The sequence below is a fragment of the Crocodylus porosus genome, unplaced genomic scaffold (genome assembly GCF_001723895.1).
Source record: "Crocodylus porosus isolate Cpor-Errol unplaced genomic scaffold, CroPor_comp1, whole genome shotgun sequence".
Classification (NCBI taxonomy): Eukaryota; Metazoa; Chordata; order Crocodylia; family Crocodylidae; genus Crocodylus; species Crocodylus porosus.
The window spans coordinates 61,665,974-61,682,999 of NW_017728949.1; the positions used below are offsets into that span (position 1 = coordinate 61,665,974).

General features: G+C 46.3%; 1 protein-coding gene across 1 annotated transcript in view; it reads right to left on the reverse strand.

Annotated features, from left to right (window-relative positions):
• ITGB5 (integrin subunit beta 5) overlaps positions 1 to 17,026 on the reverse strand; it is a 106,640-nt gene that overhangs the window by 69,390 nt on the left and 20,224 nt on the right. The window contains exons 3-4 of the mRNA XM_019554133.1: positions 14,771 to 15,020; positions 8,567 to 8,735 (exon numbers count right to left, since the gene is read on the reverse strand). Of these exons, the coding sequence (XP_019409678.1) occupies positions 8,567 to 8,735; positions 14,771 to 15,020 (419 nt within the window). The remainder of the gene's footprint in view (positions 1 to 8,566; positions 8,736 to 14,770; positions 15,021 to 17,026) is intronic.

Here is a 17,026-nt window from a genome sequence, read left to right on the forward strand (position 1 = left end):
AAGTCTGAGCCTAAGATCCATAGATTGTAAGGGGCTGGAAGGGACCAGGGAAGACCATCGGGTCCAGCCCCCTGCACCAAGCGGGAAAGACAACCGGAGTCAAGTAACCCCAGCCAGGTGACCAAAGATAGTTAGGTTTGGTTTAAGATACAGGTGTTCATGCATGCATGAACACACACACACACACACACTTTTGTTGAAGAGGTATCCAGGGCCTTCCTAGGTATTCTCTCTAACCTCATCCCTCCTCTGCACAGGAAACCCTCTCACCTGAGCTTAATGGCCCTTTCCACTCAGGCTACCCAGGCAGAGCTAAATCTCAGCGAAGCTTTCATGCAAGCTACTATCCTGCTATCCATTTTGCAGTGAGGACACAAGCTAAATCAATGAATGCCAACAGTCCTTCAAGGGTGTAGGTTGTAGCTATGTTGGTCTAAGGACATAGGTTAGAAACTATATGTCACTGTTGAGTTTGGCCAATGTCCAACAGTCCTTCAATACTTTTCCACGCTCCCACTCCTACCCTCCCACACTCCCAGAAGGACACACAACTTCTCTCACAGCTCGTTAGGAAGGAAGCACAGAGATGCTCTGCTTAGCGTCATACAAAAAGCTGTGGGATATGTCCTCAGAAATCCTACTGGCACAGTGAAGATGCCACTGCATCAGGTTGGGGTTTGCACTACGACTGCTCACATCCAAACTAGGTTAAGCTGGACACTGATCTCCCAAGATAAATCCAGCCATAAGCTGGAAGAAAACGCTAACTCCAGGCCCTGCTCCGACCGTTCCATATGAAAACAGTGCAGTATTGATAAAGTCAATGCAATAAGTCCTTCTGCCCCTTCCTGTCATCCTTCTGGCTGAGGGTGTGGCTCTAAGTCCAGGTGCCTTTGAAGCTGGGGACCCTGAGCGAGCAGACCCTAGGTATAAACCTTGCAGATGGGCTTTCCAAGCAGATTCTGTGCAATTAGCTGCTCCATGTGGCCCAAAGCAATGCAAAGGGGCATTTTCTAAAGCATCCAAATTGCTCACAATCACAAATTGCACTAACCTTTGGGGATCCGTGGAGTTTCTTAAAGGATTTCAGCAATTTTGAAAACTCCATGCCAAGTGCAATGACCTTCCTGGTGGCTTAAGTATCGCCGTTTAATCAGATGGGGGAATTATTTTCTTTAAAACCAAAAGTAGGCTATCTTCTTAAATGTCTTCCTCCCACCCCACCATATTCTTGGGAGCAAGCCAAATACACAAAAAACTGACAAAAACATGCAAACCTTTCAGACCTTTCTTTATAAAGCAAAACCAAGTTTGTGCTCAGCCAGACATACATTTGGAGATTTATAGTAAAGCAGGTTCCCAGGGAAAAGATGACTGGCCCAAGACTTTGTGAAAGAAAATGCCAAGCACTGATCATTAACTCTGTGCTTGCTGCTTTCATGCTTAGCTAAGGGAGAGGGGAAAAAATGTCGCCACCTTAATTTTCCAGAATTTCTTATTTCTGCCTCCGCAACAAACAGGCCTTGGTCTGAACTGGTGCTCTCACAAAAGGCAAAATTGGACATTGCATTTCCTCCTTTTGCTTTTATCACTTCCCTTAACTCAGCCAAACCTCTCCTGCCATTTCTTCCCTCGAAAGGACACCACCATTTTCTGCTCGGCACTCTAGGGCCAAATCCTGAAGGATGTTAAAGCACCTTTTGGCTTCTATCACTGTCAGCAGAAGCAGAGAGTGCTCGGCACCATCCCAAACCTGGATGTAGCCTTTCAAGACTATCACTAGCTTTAAATGGCCCACTCTGATCCTAGGTAACCCTGAGACTCAGAGGCTATAAACACCCACAGCTCCAATGCACATTGGTGGTACTCAGCGCTTCTCAGGATTAGGATCCAAGAGTCAAAAAGTTAATGAGCCCTTTTGAGAATTCAGACCCGAATGTCTCTTTTTGTTCAGAGAGGGCTCTTCAAGGAAAGGGATATGGACGGCATGCTACCTGCAGCAACCTGGAAAGGCAGGTGGATGAAGTGCAAGAGAAAGCAGATGGGGACTGAAAAGCGAAATGAGAGCCCTATGGGTTATAAAGCTTTATGAAAACACTGGCATCAAGTGACTGGCCCTTTTAGGGCTAGTGGGTCAAGTCCCACCCACAACAACCCCTTCACTCATCTCCCCATGGAAAAAATGATCTGAGTCAACCGAGAGAAAGGCCACAAGGATGCCATCAGACCTTCTGGGGCAGGATGAGAAAGGCTGCAGGACCAAGATACGTTAGCTGAGGAAAGCCAAGGAGGACAATAGGTTTTGCATTTTGCAAAGCTTTATTAACTGACCCCAACAAGAGGCATGATCTTTTAAGCACTCTGGTTTAGGAATAAGCTCACAGGTAGTTTTAGAAGACAAGTGAGGTTGGGGTGGCTGGAGGGCGGGAATGGGACAAGTCCTAGGGTGACTCCCTATTGCACTTCTCCACAGCGGTGCTAACCATTTTGCTCTTTGTTCCTGTGACAGAGAAGGAGACTGGCAAAGGTGCAGCTCAGAACAGCTCTGGTTACGGTCGCCTGTAATTCCAATTATTCTAGGAATGAAGCTTGCTCCCCCTCTCTAACCTCTGGCCGACTGTATGTGCAGGCACGGTCTGACATATGGTTCTGAGGAAGGAAGCCATCAAATGTTCCCCAAATTGGGGAAATGAAAAAGGGGAAAAGTAAACAGTGCCTATAGATTTAATAGGCTAGGTTTTGGCACTGGCCTTTTGACTAAATTAAAGGTAGAAATAGTGGAGTGGAGCAGGGGAGGGAATGAGGAGCAGGAAGCCAGAGCAGCAAAAACATGGGGTGTGCTTAGCAGGAGCCAGGGTGGACGTGAGAGTGCAAACCGAGTGTAACCAATTCGGAAAGGACCAGCATTTCACACATCTTTAAGTGACTAGATCAAAAAAGTGCTGGAAAATACCTCTTCAGCAGTTAGTTTCCATCCTGAAACACAGAGTGCTCTGCTCCACTTAGAATAAAAACAGCCAAGGAGTCTTCAGTTTATTTCTTCTGGGCTGAGCCTCTAAAGAAAACCCAGGGTGTGAGGACATAAATAGATTTTTTTTTTTTTTTCCAAATAATCCATGGATTACAGATGCACTTACAAAAGGAAAGGATCTAGGGCCCAATCCAAAACCAAGCCCAGGTTTCAGAAGGCTTTGAATCAGGCCCACAGCGCTGAGAAAACAACATGGCTTGTCTTAGCTAGGAAGCAGCAACAGCTGCAAACCTTCTGTGCTAAAGCCACAATTTTCAATAGCAGCTGGCAAAAGAAAGCCTGCCTTGCTATTCCAGGAGAGCCCAGCATTCCCGAATTTTACTCAAAGACAGAGAGGAAGATGGAAAGGAAGATGCTCTGCTAAAAGTCCTGCTCCTGCTGGGCATGCATGCAGTCGCCCCCGGCGTAAGAGAAGCGAGAGGGCTAGGCGGGAAATGCTGGCAGGATTCCCAAATGAGGCATTCCTCCGTCGGCCTAGCCAAAATCAGCTCCACGCGCATGAATGTTCCTGAGTTCGGCTTTGCAAGGCCAACCCTGAGCTCCTGTGGAAGCTCAAGTCATTTAGGGCCAGATCCCATATCACATCAGATCCATCATCTCACGCTTGTGAAAGATCCCATGCCTCATTTAGGACCAACATTTTCAGACAGAAGGGCCACCTAAATTCATAGGCCTCAACCAGAGGAGGTGGAAAGGATGGGCTGGATTTTTAAGTCCTTTGCATTTTGAACTATCTAGGTCCATTTCAGAAGGAGACTTTTTTAACCAAGGAGATGTGGCCTAATTGCATTTTTCCCCCCCTGCAGCTACTACACAAGACTTCCAAGTTTATAGGCGTTAGTAATTTTTGTGCTTAAAAATTCAAAACACAACTGAGAGCCAAAGAAGCTGGAAGTGGAAAATGTAATGACAGAAGACCGGGTAATATTCCTGGCTAGTCATCTCTAGCCTTGGTATAAAAGGCTTATTGTGCCTACAGGCTAACATTTACCGTATCATCATCTTTCAAAAAAGGTGCCAAACGCTGGAAATGGCTTTTAGTCATACAAGCTTTTCCTACTCAAGGATTTAAAACACAGGCCAAAAGAATGACTCAAGCATACAGCACTTTTCATTCATCTCAGAAGGACTGAACATGGTATATAAATATTTAGAGAACGGATAGTCACAGACTGATAGTCGTAGACAAGAACAGATAGCCATAGACTCCCCCACCACCGCCCACAACCCCAGCATGAATGCCTGAAAAAGCAGTCAAATTCTCAAAAGCCCTCTGGAAAAGTCAGACCCTGTAACGGGGCCTCAAAATGGGTACCCAAAAGTTGAGGCACTTGACATCTCTGATCACTCTTGAAAGTTTTGGGCAGAGTAAATACCCAGGGAAAAGGAAGTGCTGGGAGTCGAAGAACTAAATATCAAAGAAAAATGCTTACAAGAAAGGCTTGCCCTGTACCTGTTTGGAAAGCCTGTGCTGATTTTCGGTTCTGGTCCCCTTGGACTACAGGCAGTGACAGTGCTGCACCAGGGAAGGGTCCTCGAGGTCTCCGACATCTATGGAGAGCTTAGCCAGCAACTTCCTTTGCAATTATGGTGCATGTGCCCTGAGCTCCATAACCAACCTGCTGGTGGGCTGGAAAAGAGGATCAAGAGAACAGCCAGATCTTCCCCCACCAGTGGCTTCCTTCCCTTCAGTCCATGTGCAGAAAGCAACGTGAAAACCATTTCCTTTCTAGCGAGTCTACCACATTAACTGCACGCAGGTCCAATAAACTGCACTTGGGTTAGAGGTCGCAAGCAGGGAGCGGACCTGGGATCCCGACTACCAAAAGCACAAGTCTCGGTCTTCAGTCTTGAGACAGAAGGGAAAAATAGCCCTCAGTGACTAGCAGTAGTATTCACCTTATCATTCAAGATGCAATGCTACTTTGAAGGATATAATGCAATTAGCTAGCATACTTTCTGCTTCTCTCCATCAAAAGCTTTTCCAAGCCTTTGAAGTCTACCACACAGAGCTGTTGCACAAGGCATTTTTACACATGCTTCGGGAGCATGTCGGGGTGTGTGTGGGGGGAGGGGAGGCACTTTAATAAGAATGGCTCCAAAAGCTACTCCAATTAAAACACCTGGACCGTCTTGTGTATTAGCATCCCCGTGCTTCAAAGTGGCAGTGGGGGAAAAGCAGGGTGGGCAATTATTTTGGGTGGAGGGTCGCTTACTGAGTTTTGTCAAGCCATCAAGGGCCGCATAACAGGCAGCCAGGGGCAGCTAAATATTAATTTTCTAAATTTTTTAGGGGCTCCGCGATAGAATGGCTTGGCAGGCCGCATTCAGCCCACGGGCCACATTTTGCCCGCCCCGATCTAAAGCTTGTCGAATGAGCTTTAGAAGAAGTGCCCCCACCATCATTTTGAAGCGTGGGGATGCTGATACACAAGGCAGATGCTGGTTATGGTGTAGTAATGACCACACCCCAGCAGACTCGATTAATAGAGCCTGCTCCAACGCACTGCAATTACAGTGCATCGGAGCAGCCTACGGACTTGCGTACAGGCACCCATAGGTGCTGATTAAAGAGGGGAATGTGGTGGCAATATTAAAACACTTGGAGGAAATGGCCTTGTGTCAACACCGGGTTTCAGACTTGTTGCCCGAAACAAAGACCATGGCCTGCGCTGTCTAAGACGTGCAAGGTCCTTGGGACACTGATGGCACCTTCTCCTTCGCTCAGTGTTAAAAATACTGTTGAGACACAGCACCCAGCCGCCTGGACATGTTAACAAGGAATTCATTTAATTATGTAATGTGAATACAGGATTCATATGGAAGCAAGTGGAAACTGGAAGGACTGGAGTATGCAGGCAGGATGCAACTTGGGGCTGTAAAACAGAGACACAACAGTCAGGAGGAGTACAGGCTGCTTAGAGTTCATCTAGAGATCTGTAATGGGTTCATTTCTGTCAAGCACATACAGGAGTACAGGAAAACAGCTTCCTGGTCACCCAGTGCTGCCATGCAAGTGCACAAATGCCCGATGTACTGCCCCAGCCACTTCAAACAAAAGCAAATTCAGGACAGCAGCTCAATTATTTTGCGAGTACTCACCCCCGAAGCCCTCTACCTCCCAACTGCCTCTGGGCACGGAGCGTGTGTTGTAACCCGCTTGCTTTTTTGGTCCTAGTCACAAATTCATTCGTTTTGTGTCCCTCATACAAACTAATGCTGGTATCAATAGTGCTTGAGGGACTGCAGATTACAAGTAACCTGGACAAATCCACAACTTGCAAACTTTCAAGAGGAGAGATTCAAGAGGAGGCTAGATAGATATTTGGCTGAGGTGTTATGATCCTGGCACACGTTCCTGCCCGAGGCAGGGCGTCAGACCTCACGATCTGTTTAGGTCCCTTCTGACCCTAAGTACTATGATACTATGATACTTCTTCTATGGTTCCTGCAGGAAATGAAGTGACTTGGTCAAGGCCATCCAGGACGCCAGTGGCAGGCAGATGACTGAACCAGGGTCACCTGTACCACCGAGCCATGCTTCACCCCTTCATGCGCAAGTGTGAGACCTAGTTTGGGGGCACTGTTCTGCCTAGGGGTGAGAGCTAGTCACAAAGCTTTTAGTTCAGCTGCTAGGAATTAGGAGGCTGATCTTCTGGGCTGAAGTTGAACTACCTACGGTTGTAAAGGCTAAGTTCAAGTTTCCTACTATAGTTATACAACATGTTGGCAGCACTATAAATATCTGCGAGATAGCACAATATCAGGAAAGCTCAACCTAACCCCCAGCCAAAATACTTCCTCCCCACCTTTTGAACTCCACCAATTCAGTGAGAAACTCCAAGAAGATTTGTATAGATGCATACTGCTGGTGGCAAATTTTATTCATGTTACATGTTGGTAGGATGTTCAATATTGAACCTTGGAGTCACAGCTGCTTAAAAGGTGCAACTTTTGGCAGAGAGGAAGACTTTATAACTTTATTCAATCCTACAAACCAACAGAAGCCTGGAAATTAAATGGAATCTTTCTTATGTCCTTTTTTTTTTTCTTTAAAAGAAGAAAGGAAAGTCTAACAAAATAAGCGCTAGATGCAATTTAAATACCTCAATTATAAACACTTTTTGCTTAGATTAATACTAAAACAGTTTGTAATCTTGCCATTAATAGTACTTGTGCCAGGATGGCAAAGGAAAGGCAACACAGTTTATTCAAATTCCAGAAGGGAACATTTAATCATAAAAAGAGTTTAAATTGTACAGTGAACCAGATGCTAGAAAATGCAACTCTGAGTTTTTCCCACCCATACACTGAGTACATCAGGATCAAGCCAAGCTGCTTTAAACCCTTATCGGAAGGGCCCTTTCTAAAGATGAGGGCTGTTTCCAGACATGTACAATCCCTGACTTGCCAGTGCAGGCGCAGAAGAAAACACTCTGCCAGGACCGTGCAACGGACTGCAGCAAACAAAAACCTTACTGCATGCCAGAGATAAAAGACAAGCCCTAGACACATGGTCACTAGCTGAACCAGATGTCAGGGGTCGAACAGCTGAGAGAGACAGCAACAGCACTGACAGCTTCCTTTAAAGATCTCCCAGTTTCATAGTTAGAGATACACAGCCTTTCCTCTCCCCCTCCACCGCAGCATTTGAGCTGGCAGACAGAGAAAGCCAGTTCAGCTGCTCCTTGCCTGGAGAAATTTTCCAGCCCAGCCCAAAGGATGCAGCGAAATCACACAAGGGAGTATATGACTGGGGTTGTGATGCTTTTCCATCATATATAAGTAGGATGGCAAGGATTTCTTTGGCAGAAGAGAGAGCCAGAAGGCAATTCCTTTGCTTGCAGCATACCGCTGTACAATGTACATATGCTGCAGTGACAAGGAGGCCTGGCAGTCTGACTACTCTAACTCCAGCTGCCATGCCACATTTGTACCCATGCTGTAGTAACTCACTCGAACAGCTCAAATGGTAGGGGACAGAATTGAAGTTGTCAGTGCTAAGAGTCCAGGGCTTTACCAACTGAGCTGAAAGGGGAATGCCAATTAGTACTACTAGCTAAGGACTTTTACCCTCCATGTGAGCCAGCCTTGACAAAAAATAGAATAAATCACACTCAGCATGTTAAGTAGATACCATGAGCACTTAAAAAAAAATATTACACCTCTCTGCTCAAGCACATGCAAATGGTAGCCAAGGCACTCAGTAAGGGCACCCACGGATCTACCAATGGAAACCAGTCTCTTGGCCTAAATTCACATTTGAAAGGACTCTTCTTTCTTCCTCTGAGCTAGGTGAGCTACTACTCTGGCTCTTCTAGGCATAAAGAGGTGCATCAAAACAGCCTCCTACTTCCAGAACCAGTGGGAGTTGGGAGCGATATCTTTTATTGGACTACCTTTTTTATGTGCCCCCTGCAAAAGTTAATGGCTCCAGGATGTCTCTCTCTTTGGCATTGCAAGAAGGCATTTGTTGAAAGCTCTTTTGTTTTTTTGCTTTAAATCCAGGAAGTATATGAAGCCAAGGTGACTCACCTTGCACACAATCGCCTGCAGGATTGCATCAAAACCACCTTCTGGAGCATCTCTGTTTCGGGAAACCTTCTGTTTCTGAACCTCTTCATTGAAACTGTCCACTTTATCTGTCAGAGACAAGATATGGCGGAAGCCAAAGGACGGGACGCAGTTTGGAAATATCTTGTAGCTGGAAGAAGAAATGAGAAATAAGATGAAGACAATTGGGTTAACTGCCTGCATAATACAGAAGTGTCGGTCTGACCGAGCTCAGTCCCTCCGGGCAAACTGCTCAACACAAAAGTGTTCAATACAGCTACTCATTTTAGGTGCCTCAAAAATGTGAGAAGCTTAAACTAGAAATATATCCCAGATATTCTGGTCCCCTGTGATTTCCAGAAAGTTACAGCAGGATTCACAATTTCTCAATGCCAAAAAAAAAGTGTGCACAGAAAACAAAGAAGACGGAAAGGAGGGGAAAAAAAAGGCTTGTTTGGAAAATGCAGACCTTCAGTTAAGCTTTGGCACTTGCAAAATAGAGCTAGCAGTTGCTCTTTGAGTCTACAGACCAGAAAGATAAAAGAAAACTTTGTCATCTCAAAATTTAATTATTTCCTAAGTGGCTGCACTGTGAGCACTGAACTAAATCTCTGAACTCAATAAGCCAGAAGACCTAGGCTGATGGATACACCCAGTGTCACAAACTACCATGGTTTCTCCAGACCACTGTGGACTCCTGGATAAGCACTCCCATCTGGTGTCCAGCGCTTTTACAGATGAGGCACTCCATCACCATCCCAATCACTGACCATCTTTAGCACTTATACCCACTTTACACACTAAACACTGTACACAAACATTGGCTCATGCATTTGCACAGTACTCAAGTGAAGTGAACAAACATCTCCGGCTTTCAATCCAGCAAAACTGAGTGACATAAAGCTAAGTGACTTGTCTCAGCCTAGACAGTCAGTCCGGGGCAAAGTCAGCACGTCCCTGTAGCCATTTCTGCCTACCCTGCACTAAGATCTCGGTAGAGAGAGCACAAACGTCAGCATTTCTTTTTCCTACAAACATACTACCCATATGAAGGCAGCTTCAGCTTCCAGGCGTGTTTTGCTGGAGCAGGAGCATGTTTGCAGCCTAAGAACTTCAAGCCCAATTTGCTGACATTCTGCTATTGAAGCTACCCAGAGGCCTTACTTTAGTGCTGAATTAATTCAGTGGAAACACAGTAAGAGCATGTATATATGCGGGCGGGGGGGAGTGTAGAGGAAAAGGAATTGAAAACAGAGCATTAGACTTTTACTGATTCATTTAACATGCAAGATAAACATGGCGAACAATTAAAAGGCCCCCAGTGACAGTTTTATGCTCAGGGAACTATTTGGTCTAACACGATAGCTTGTAAGAGGCTTTTAACAAGGGAGTATCTGGTTTAATACAGCCATTGAGAATTCAGATTCCTTACAAGCCAAAATATTTCCAGCCATGTGCCCAGGTGCCAGTGTATGTTGTACAATGGCCAATCTCTGGGCATTTGTTCTACGTTACTGTACATGCATTTAATTATGGGACACAGCAGTGTTTGTAACCGGGTACAGTAGCAACCTGTACACTGCAGGTCAGCCAGCTTCTAGCTTGGGGTGGGCGGTTAAGTTATTTGGGCTGGAAGGCCACTTAGGGAGTTTTGGTGAGCAGTCACAGGCCAGGTCAGCATTCCCACTCCCCCGCCCCACAACAGCCCACTGAAACTCCCTAAATAGCTCTGGCCCAGGGCCTGGCCTCATGCTGTCACTGCCTGGCAATCCTAGGGTCTTCATGAAGACAGGTCTGGGACCAATGTGGGTAGGGTGTGCTCAGCTGGACAAGCGTAATGAGACTGCTGGCAGGCGGAGAGCGGTTTGGGAGTGCGAAGGGCGGGTGGCACTGGGACCAGGATCATGGGGTGGTGACAGGGCAGGGCAGGGAACGGAGGCACAGCCATGACCCGCCCCCCCACACGCCCTTGCCCATGGAACCAGTGCCCATCACAGCGGTGTACAGGCAGCAGATTGTGGCTCTGTTGCAGACCTCAACCCCACCCTGTCGTGATGATCCCAATATCCCAATCCCAGCCTCAGCCCTAACCCTGCCCATCTGTCCCACTCCCAGATGCCGCTCCCTGCCCACCCATGGTCCAATCCCAGCCAGCTGGCTGAGTGCACCCTGCCTGTATGGGGCCTGAGCCAGTCTCCCTGAAGTCCTTTCCCACCCAGTCTGGCACCCCCAGCAGTGGGTGGGGGGTGGACAGGCTAGGGTACCCCCAGGCAGCGGGGCCAGGTCTGGCAGTGGCAGCTGGAAGAAGCTACTGCCACTGGCGCTGCCAGGAAGCAAGTCCAGCCACCATGCCACCCCAGCCGTGCTGTATGCCCAAGGGCAGTGGGACTGGCTGCACACGCCACGACCTGTGCTGTCCCCTGTGCCTGGGCCAGGTGGGGCCAAGGGACCTGCCACAGGAGGGATAAAAACCCTTGGGGGGCCAGACCCAGTCTGTGGGCTGCAGTTTGCCCACCCCTGTTCTAGCTGGACTGGACCAAAAACAGGAGATGGAGTCTGGAAAGAGAAAGGACATGAGCAACCCCAAGGGACACTTGTAAGCAGAAGGGTCAGATTCTCCAAGATTCAACTTTTCCTTGAGTTGGTGATCCCTGACTTATCTGGGGCTCAGCAAAAGGCTCCTGAGAGTGGTTTTGGCCCTGGCTGCGGCTTTTTTGGGTGCAGGCTGAACAAGATGTTTTTATATTGGCCTAAAACACGGATTCTTAACCTGGGGTCTATGGACCCCCAAGGGGTCTATGGATAGATTTCAGTGGGTCTGTGAACTTGGATGGGAAAAAAATTACATCTTTATTTTCATTAACCTCTAACTGAAATTTAGCTTTTCCTTTAATTATGAATGTAGGCAACAAACCACAGTAGTATTAGCAGTACCTGTGACTTTGTCACCAATAGAAATCACAGATATTTTCATATCACATTACAGTTGTTGCAGATATCTTGAAGTATCATTTACGCTCATCACTACTACGAGATTACGGTAGTTATTAGACCCGCCACTAGATCGCATGTGATCGCAGTCTTCCTGTCTACAGACGCTCATTATTCTGAGAAGGGGTTCATAGGCTTCACCAGACTGCCAAAGGGGTCCATGACACAAAAAAGGTTAAGAACCCCTGGCCTAAAACAAGCAAATTTTGGTGGGGAAAATCTGCCTAATACATGAGAGATCTGCTCTCTTCAAAAGCAACACAATCCCCCGTCCATGACAATACAGTGGGGATCCAGAAGATAATAAGTGGGTAAGAGAGAATAAAAAAAAACCCTTATCAATAAACGGGGTGTGCCAGCCAAACCACTGGGCTTTTGCAATACTTCTCACCAAATCCAGGCTTGCTTAAAACAGTGTGTAAGTGGTCCCTTCCTCCACCTCCTACCGCCCCCAACAAAGCCTCCTTCACTCCCGTTTAACAAGCTACAAACCCAGTTATTCAAAGCTAATTATCATCTTAGCCACATTTCTGAAAGATTTTTGCAAACTTGATTGGAAGCCTTTCCCCAGCCCACCTGAAATCGGAAGACACCAGCAGTGAAGATGACTGAGCGTAGATACTTGAGGCACTGTTCATATAGCAGGGGGATAAAGGGCTGGGTATCCAGTATTACTATGGCAGATAGCCATCCATGTATAATGGTGCCTTGTCAACAGTACCAGGCGAGCCCAATGTTCAAAAGAATGGGATCTGACATAGGACAGCCTTCGAGGTGCAAACATTTATCCTCAGAGCCAGTTCTTCAATCCCTGCCAGCTTTGCTCAGCTAGGCTGGATTTTTCACATCAGCACTATCCCAGGGCTAGGAACACAGTGGTTGTAACACAGACAACTCCAAGTAACGTCGTATTGGTTTTGAGAGATAGTAGAGCAGGTGGAAGGGCCTGTTTCAGGTATTTCTTGGTGGGTCACAGCCAGCTGGGTCCTCTCCTAGAAACTCTGCATATGATGAAGCTCTGACTTGCATGCTCAGAAGTTAAATCCACCTCAGCAGAATGAGACCAATCCTTCTCTCCCTTGTGCCATTAAAAACAGGGTGCAAGGGCACTGAAATCAGTGGAGTTATTTAACACGGTGCACAAGAATCAGGCCCATTCAGCTGGTTGTCAATGAACGTCTAGTCAAGTTTCCCAAAAGCAGTCTGAAATCAAGTCCAGATATTAGAGACCAGACCAAACACCTAGTCTGAACCCTTTTGAATTCAGGGATGCTGTTTGAAAGCGCAGATCTAAAGCCAGCCTTAAAATCTTGGTTCCAAGTCATATCCAAAACAGAAGAAGTCTGTTTTCCAGTAAAGAGCAGGATGCTGCTGAAACCTCAAAGGACAAGTCAAGTCTTTGGCCCAAGATGCCAGAACCTCATGAAACTAGTTCCCATGCTTTCAGTACAAGGACCAAGATCATCTGGACATGAACAGAACATCCACAGGCTGCTACGCTCTATTTGGAAGTGACACATGGAAAAAATGCCTGTTAATGAAAAATACTGCTAAACCACGAGTTTTCCCGGACAGCTGTAGTTCGTGGAACACAGCTTTCTTGGGCAGTTTATCGCTGGGAAGGTCAAATGTTACCATGAGTAAGATTTTCCACCCGTGCTCAGCATTAAACCCTTTTCTCACTGAAAAACGTTGAGCTTTAACACGAGTCCAACTCTCACCCCACATGTCCCCAGCAGAAGCTTTGGAGACCTGACACCAGCAGGCCTGATTTCCTCCACTTAAGCCACATGTGGTCTAGTATAATACTGATTTCAATGGATCTATACTGGTACAGGCAAGAGCAACTACCCAAAAATGTTCTGCCTAAGCAAATAAACCACAGCCAGGAAAACTCTAGAACTGTAAAGCAAACTGGGTTGCAAAGATGAGCAATAGCTTTTGTAAGCTCTCCCCACCCAGCACACTCATTAAAAGAGCAAAAAATGTCAGTGCTTTCTGGGAAGCTTTTGTAATCTGTGCAAGATCTCTTCACCCAGTATATTCTCTCATTAAAAGAACAAAAAAATTGCAACACTTTCTAGCACATGCCATCAAAGCACTTCACAATCCTTCATTAATCATCCTAACTTTCAGGTAGTTCATCCTTTTAACTACCCTGCAAGACAGACAACAATACCCTTTCCAATTTACAGATAAGAAAAGGGAGGAAAAAAGCTTAAATTGTGTGTCCAAGGTCACAGCATGAATCAGACTAGGATTCTAGAGTCCCGGGTCCTTTGAACCAACCACACCTATGTCTGCACATTCATCAGCATATCAAACTGCACCTACCATCACCAAAAAATCCCTAGATCCTGTTTTGGTGGTTTAGAAGATCTTGATGTTGGCTTTGAAGTTTGACTACTCCAGAACTCAGTCCTGTTTCGAACAGTATTGGAGTATAATAGTATAGCTGCAGATATTCAGCGCCTCTGAAAGCCTAGGCATAGGAATCTGTAATGTGTTTGATCCAAAAAGCACCAGAGCCTCCAGACCACTGTCTGTCTACCCATGTGGATAGATTCTGTGGAACTACTGAGGGTTTAAACCAAAGCCCAGAAAAGTCAACCGCCCCGGGCCCCGCGCTTTGGGGACAGTGCCATACAGGCCCCGCCACGCACTGCCGGCTCCACACTCCCACTGCTTGCCACCCCCTGACCCCTACACACCCCTAGGGTCAGCTCTGTGTGAATGCAGCCAGGCCGATCAGCTACCTCCAATGACCTATGCTGCGACATACCACACATGGCTGCGTAACACTCAACCATTAGCACAATGCACACAACTGAACAGAGTGCTATTGAATGACTGGTAGCATACAGCCACAGTTACTATTAGAAACATCGATGCTGGCAATTTAACAACAGCTGGCATCTCCCAACATATGCTATCCCAATCCCACCTAGTTTTTTCCCTTATCCATAGATCTCACTCTTTTTATGAAGAAGGTACATTTTGTTATCCCCATTTTACAGATGGGGGGGAAAAATAAGGCATAGGGGTCCAAAGTGGCAAGGCCAAGAATGGATCCCCAATCTCGTGAGTACCAGTCCAGCTGTGTATCTACCAGACCATCTCCTCTGCAAAGTCACTGCTCCCTGCATCAGCCTTGGTCCATTTGGTGCTCTGCCCCAGAGGGCATACCCCACTTACCCAGTGCAGGGATTGTTTTGATATTTTGGAGCAGTGTAGGAGAAAGGAGAAATGTTTTTGTCCACAAAAGAGCCAAAACCCAGCCGGAAATTGCTGGTGAGCTGTCTCATCTCTTCCGCCAGCTTAGTTCCCAGATTCCGAATATTATCCAAGTCATCCTTCATGGACAGGGAGAGATCCATCAGGTAGTATAAATCCACAGGATAGTCCTCCACCTGTCGAACCTGCACTCGGAAAGAGGTCTGGTCCCCTGCAGGAACAGAAAAGTTGGAGGCAATGTCAAGAATGTGTTTCCTAGAGAACTACTTCCCCCTTTCACCCCAGCCCCCACTTGACTGGCTTCATTTGTACCTTCTGTTTCTTATATAATCAGTCTAACCATTACCAGCAACAAGCACAGGGATTCATGTTGAAAGTATGAATGGTTCTGCAGAACAGTTTCCTGCTGCAATGCAAAACCCAGACCCAGCATGCCTTCCTTTCAGTAGCACATACACATATGCTATTCCTTCACCAAATCCAACACAACAGCGCTGCAAGCATGCAGGAAGGGGAAAGAGGAGGAGGGATAAAAGTTTTTTGACATCTTGGACTAAGGTCCAAATATGTCCTCTGTGAGCCTGGGACGGGTGCCCAACAGGCTCGCTCCACACATGCCCAGCCCCACAAATTAGCAGGGGCAATACCTTAGAGTTGCTTCCAGGCTCTTCCCACTGCCTATTTTCCTGGTCTGGGCATGTGTGGAGCTTTCTCCAGCTCAAGCAGGTGTCTTGAGATCCTGTCAAGAGTGCTGTGGGTGCCATGCAACATTAGCGCTGCTAGGTAAACATACTTGATTCCTAAAACACCACCAGAGATTTCAAATGGGAATCCATAGTGTTAAAGTGTTCTGGTCTGCTGTGGTCTTTCTGAGCTCTTTGCAGCAGAAGAATTGCTCTGTTAGTTTTCTGAAGTCAAAAAACCAAGCAAAAACTAAGGGCAGACATTTTCCGAGGGGTGCCTTGAGTATAAAAATGTTGAGAACCAGTGGCTTAGACATACCCTGAGCCTCAATTAGGCACTGATTTGGGGACAACTCCCATCCCTCCCCTCCCCAAAAACTGTTTTTTGTAATTCAGAGCTAAACTTCATTCTGAAGGCAGAAAGGGAAAGCTTCTAAACAAAAATGAAACGACCCAACACCACAATAACTATGCCCCACAAGAAACCCATCTCCATTCCTGGATCTTACATCTGCACCTCCAGAAATGTTATATCTCATCCAGTGCACTGAACGCCCTGATGGAAGCTACATAGGAGAAACCAAACAAGAACTGCGTACCAGAGCGAACACACACCAAAAAAAATGTATTAACGACAAAAGTGCCCAATTACCTGCAGGTGCACATCTCTCACAAGACAACCACCCTCTCCCCAGTCTCTCAGTTCTAATCCGCACGGGAATTTACAAAACACCTTTCGCAGAAGAGCCTACAAACTTCACTTCATAACTCCACTGGATATTAAAAAAAATCAGGGACTAAATATAGACATTGGATTTACGGCACATTATAATCTGCCTGCCATCCAATACCCCAGGTAACTTCTTGGGGATGTTGGTTGCATCCATGTTAGTCTAAGGATACAGGCAAACAAGGTCCTTTGGGAAAATGTGGTATCTTTTATTAAACTAAATAAATAGTTGAAAAAAACTGTTCTTTGCTAACTTTCAAAGAAACAAAGCTTGCAAAGAACATGTTTTTCCAACTATTTTGTTGGTCTAATAAAAGATATCACATTTACCCAAAGAACCTTGTCCTAGATAAGTTTCCCCAGTTCTCTTCTCTCTCGCAAACGTACATCTTCACTCTCCATATGGTTTGACGGAGTTACAAAGGGGTACAAGGAAGAGAGGCAGACATAGTATCTTAGTTCAGGAGACACAGCTACTTAAAATAACTTCCCTGCAGGTTTAGATCAAGGGATGTCTCCAAACCAGGGCCCCTTTTATGACATTTCATTGTTTCCCCCTACGGCTTGCACAGTAAAATTGCTGATAAAAATGAAGCTATCAAAGAGGGGCAGTTTCTATATTAACAGCCACGCCATGGGCAGGCAGTCACCGTACAATGGCTTCTAAAACCCAGTATCTTAGAAGCAGCATGCCAGAGTAATAAATACCCCTCCCCGCCCTCTCCCAGCTTCCTTATCTTGCCCACTTTCTCACTGCAATCCAGGAAAGCCATTATGCAACAGGACATGAATTAAAAGAGGGTC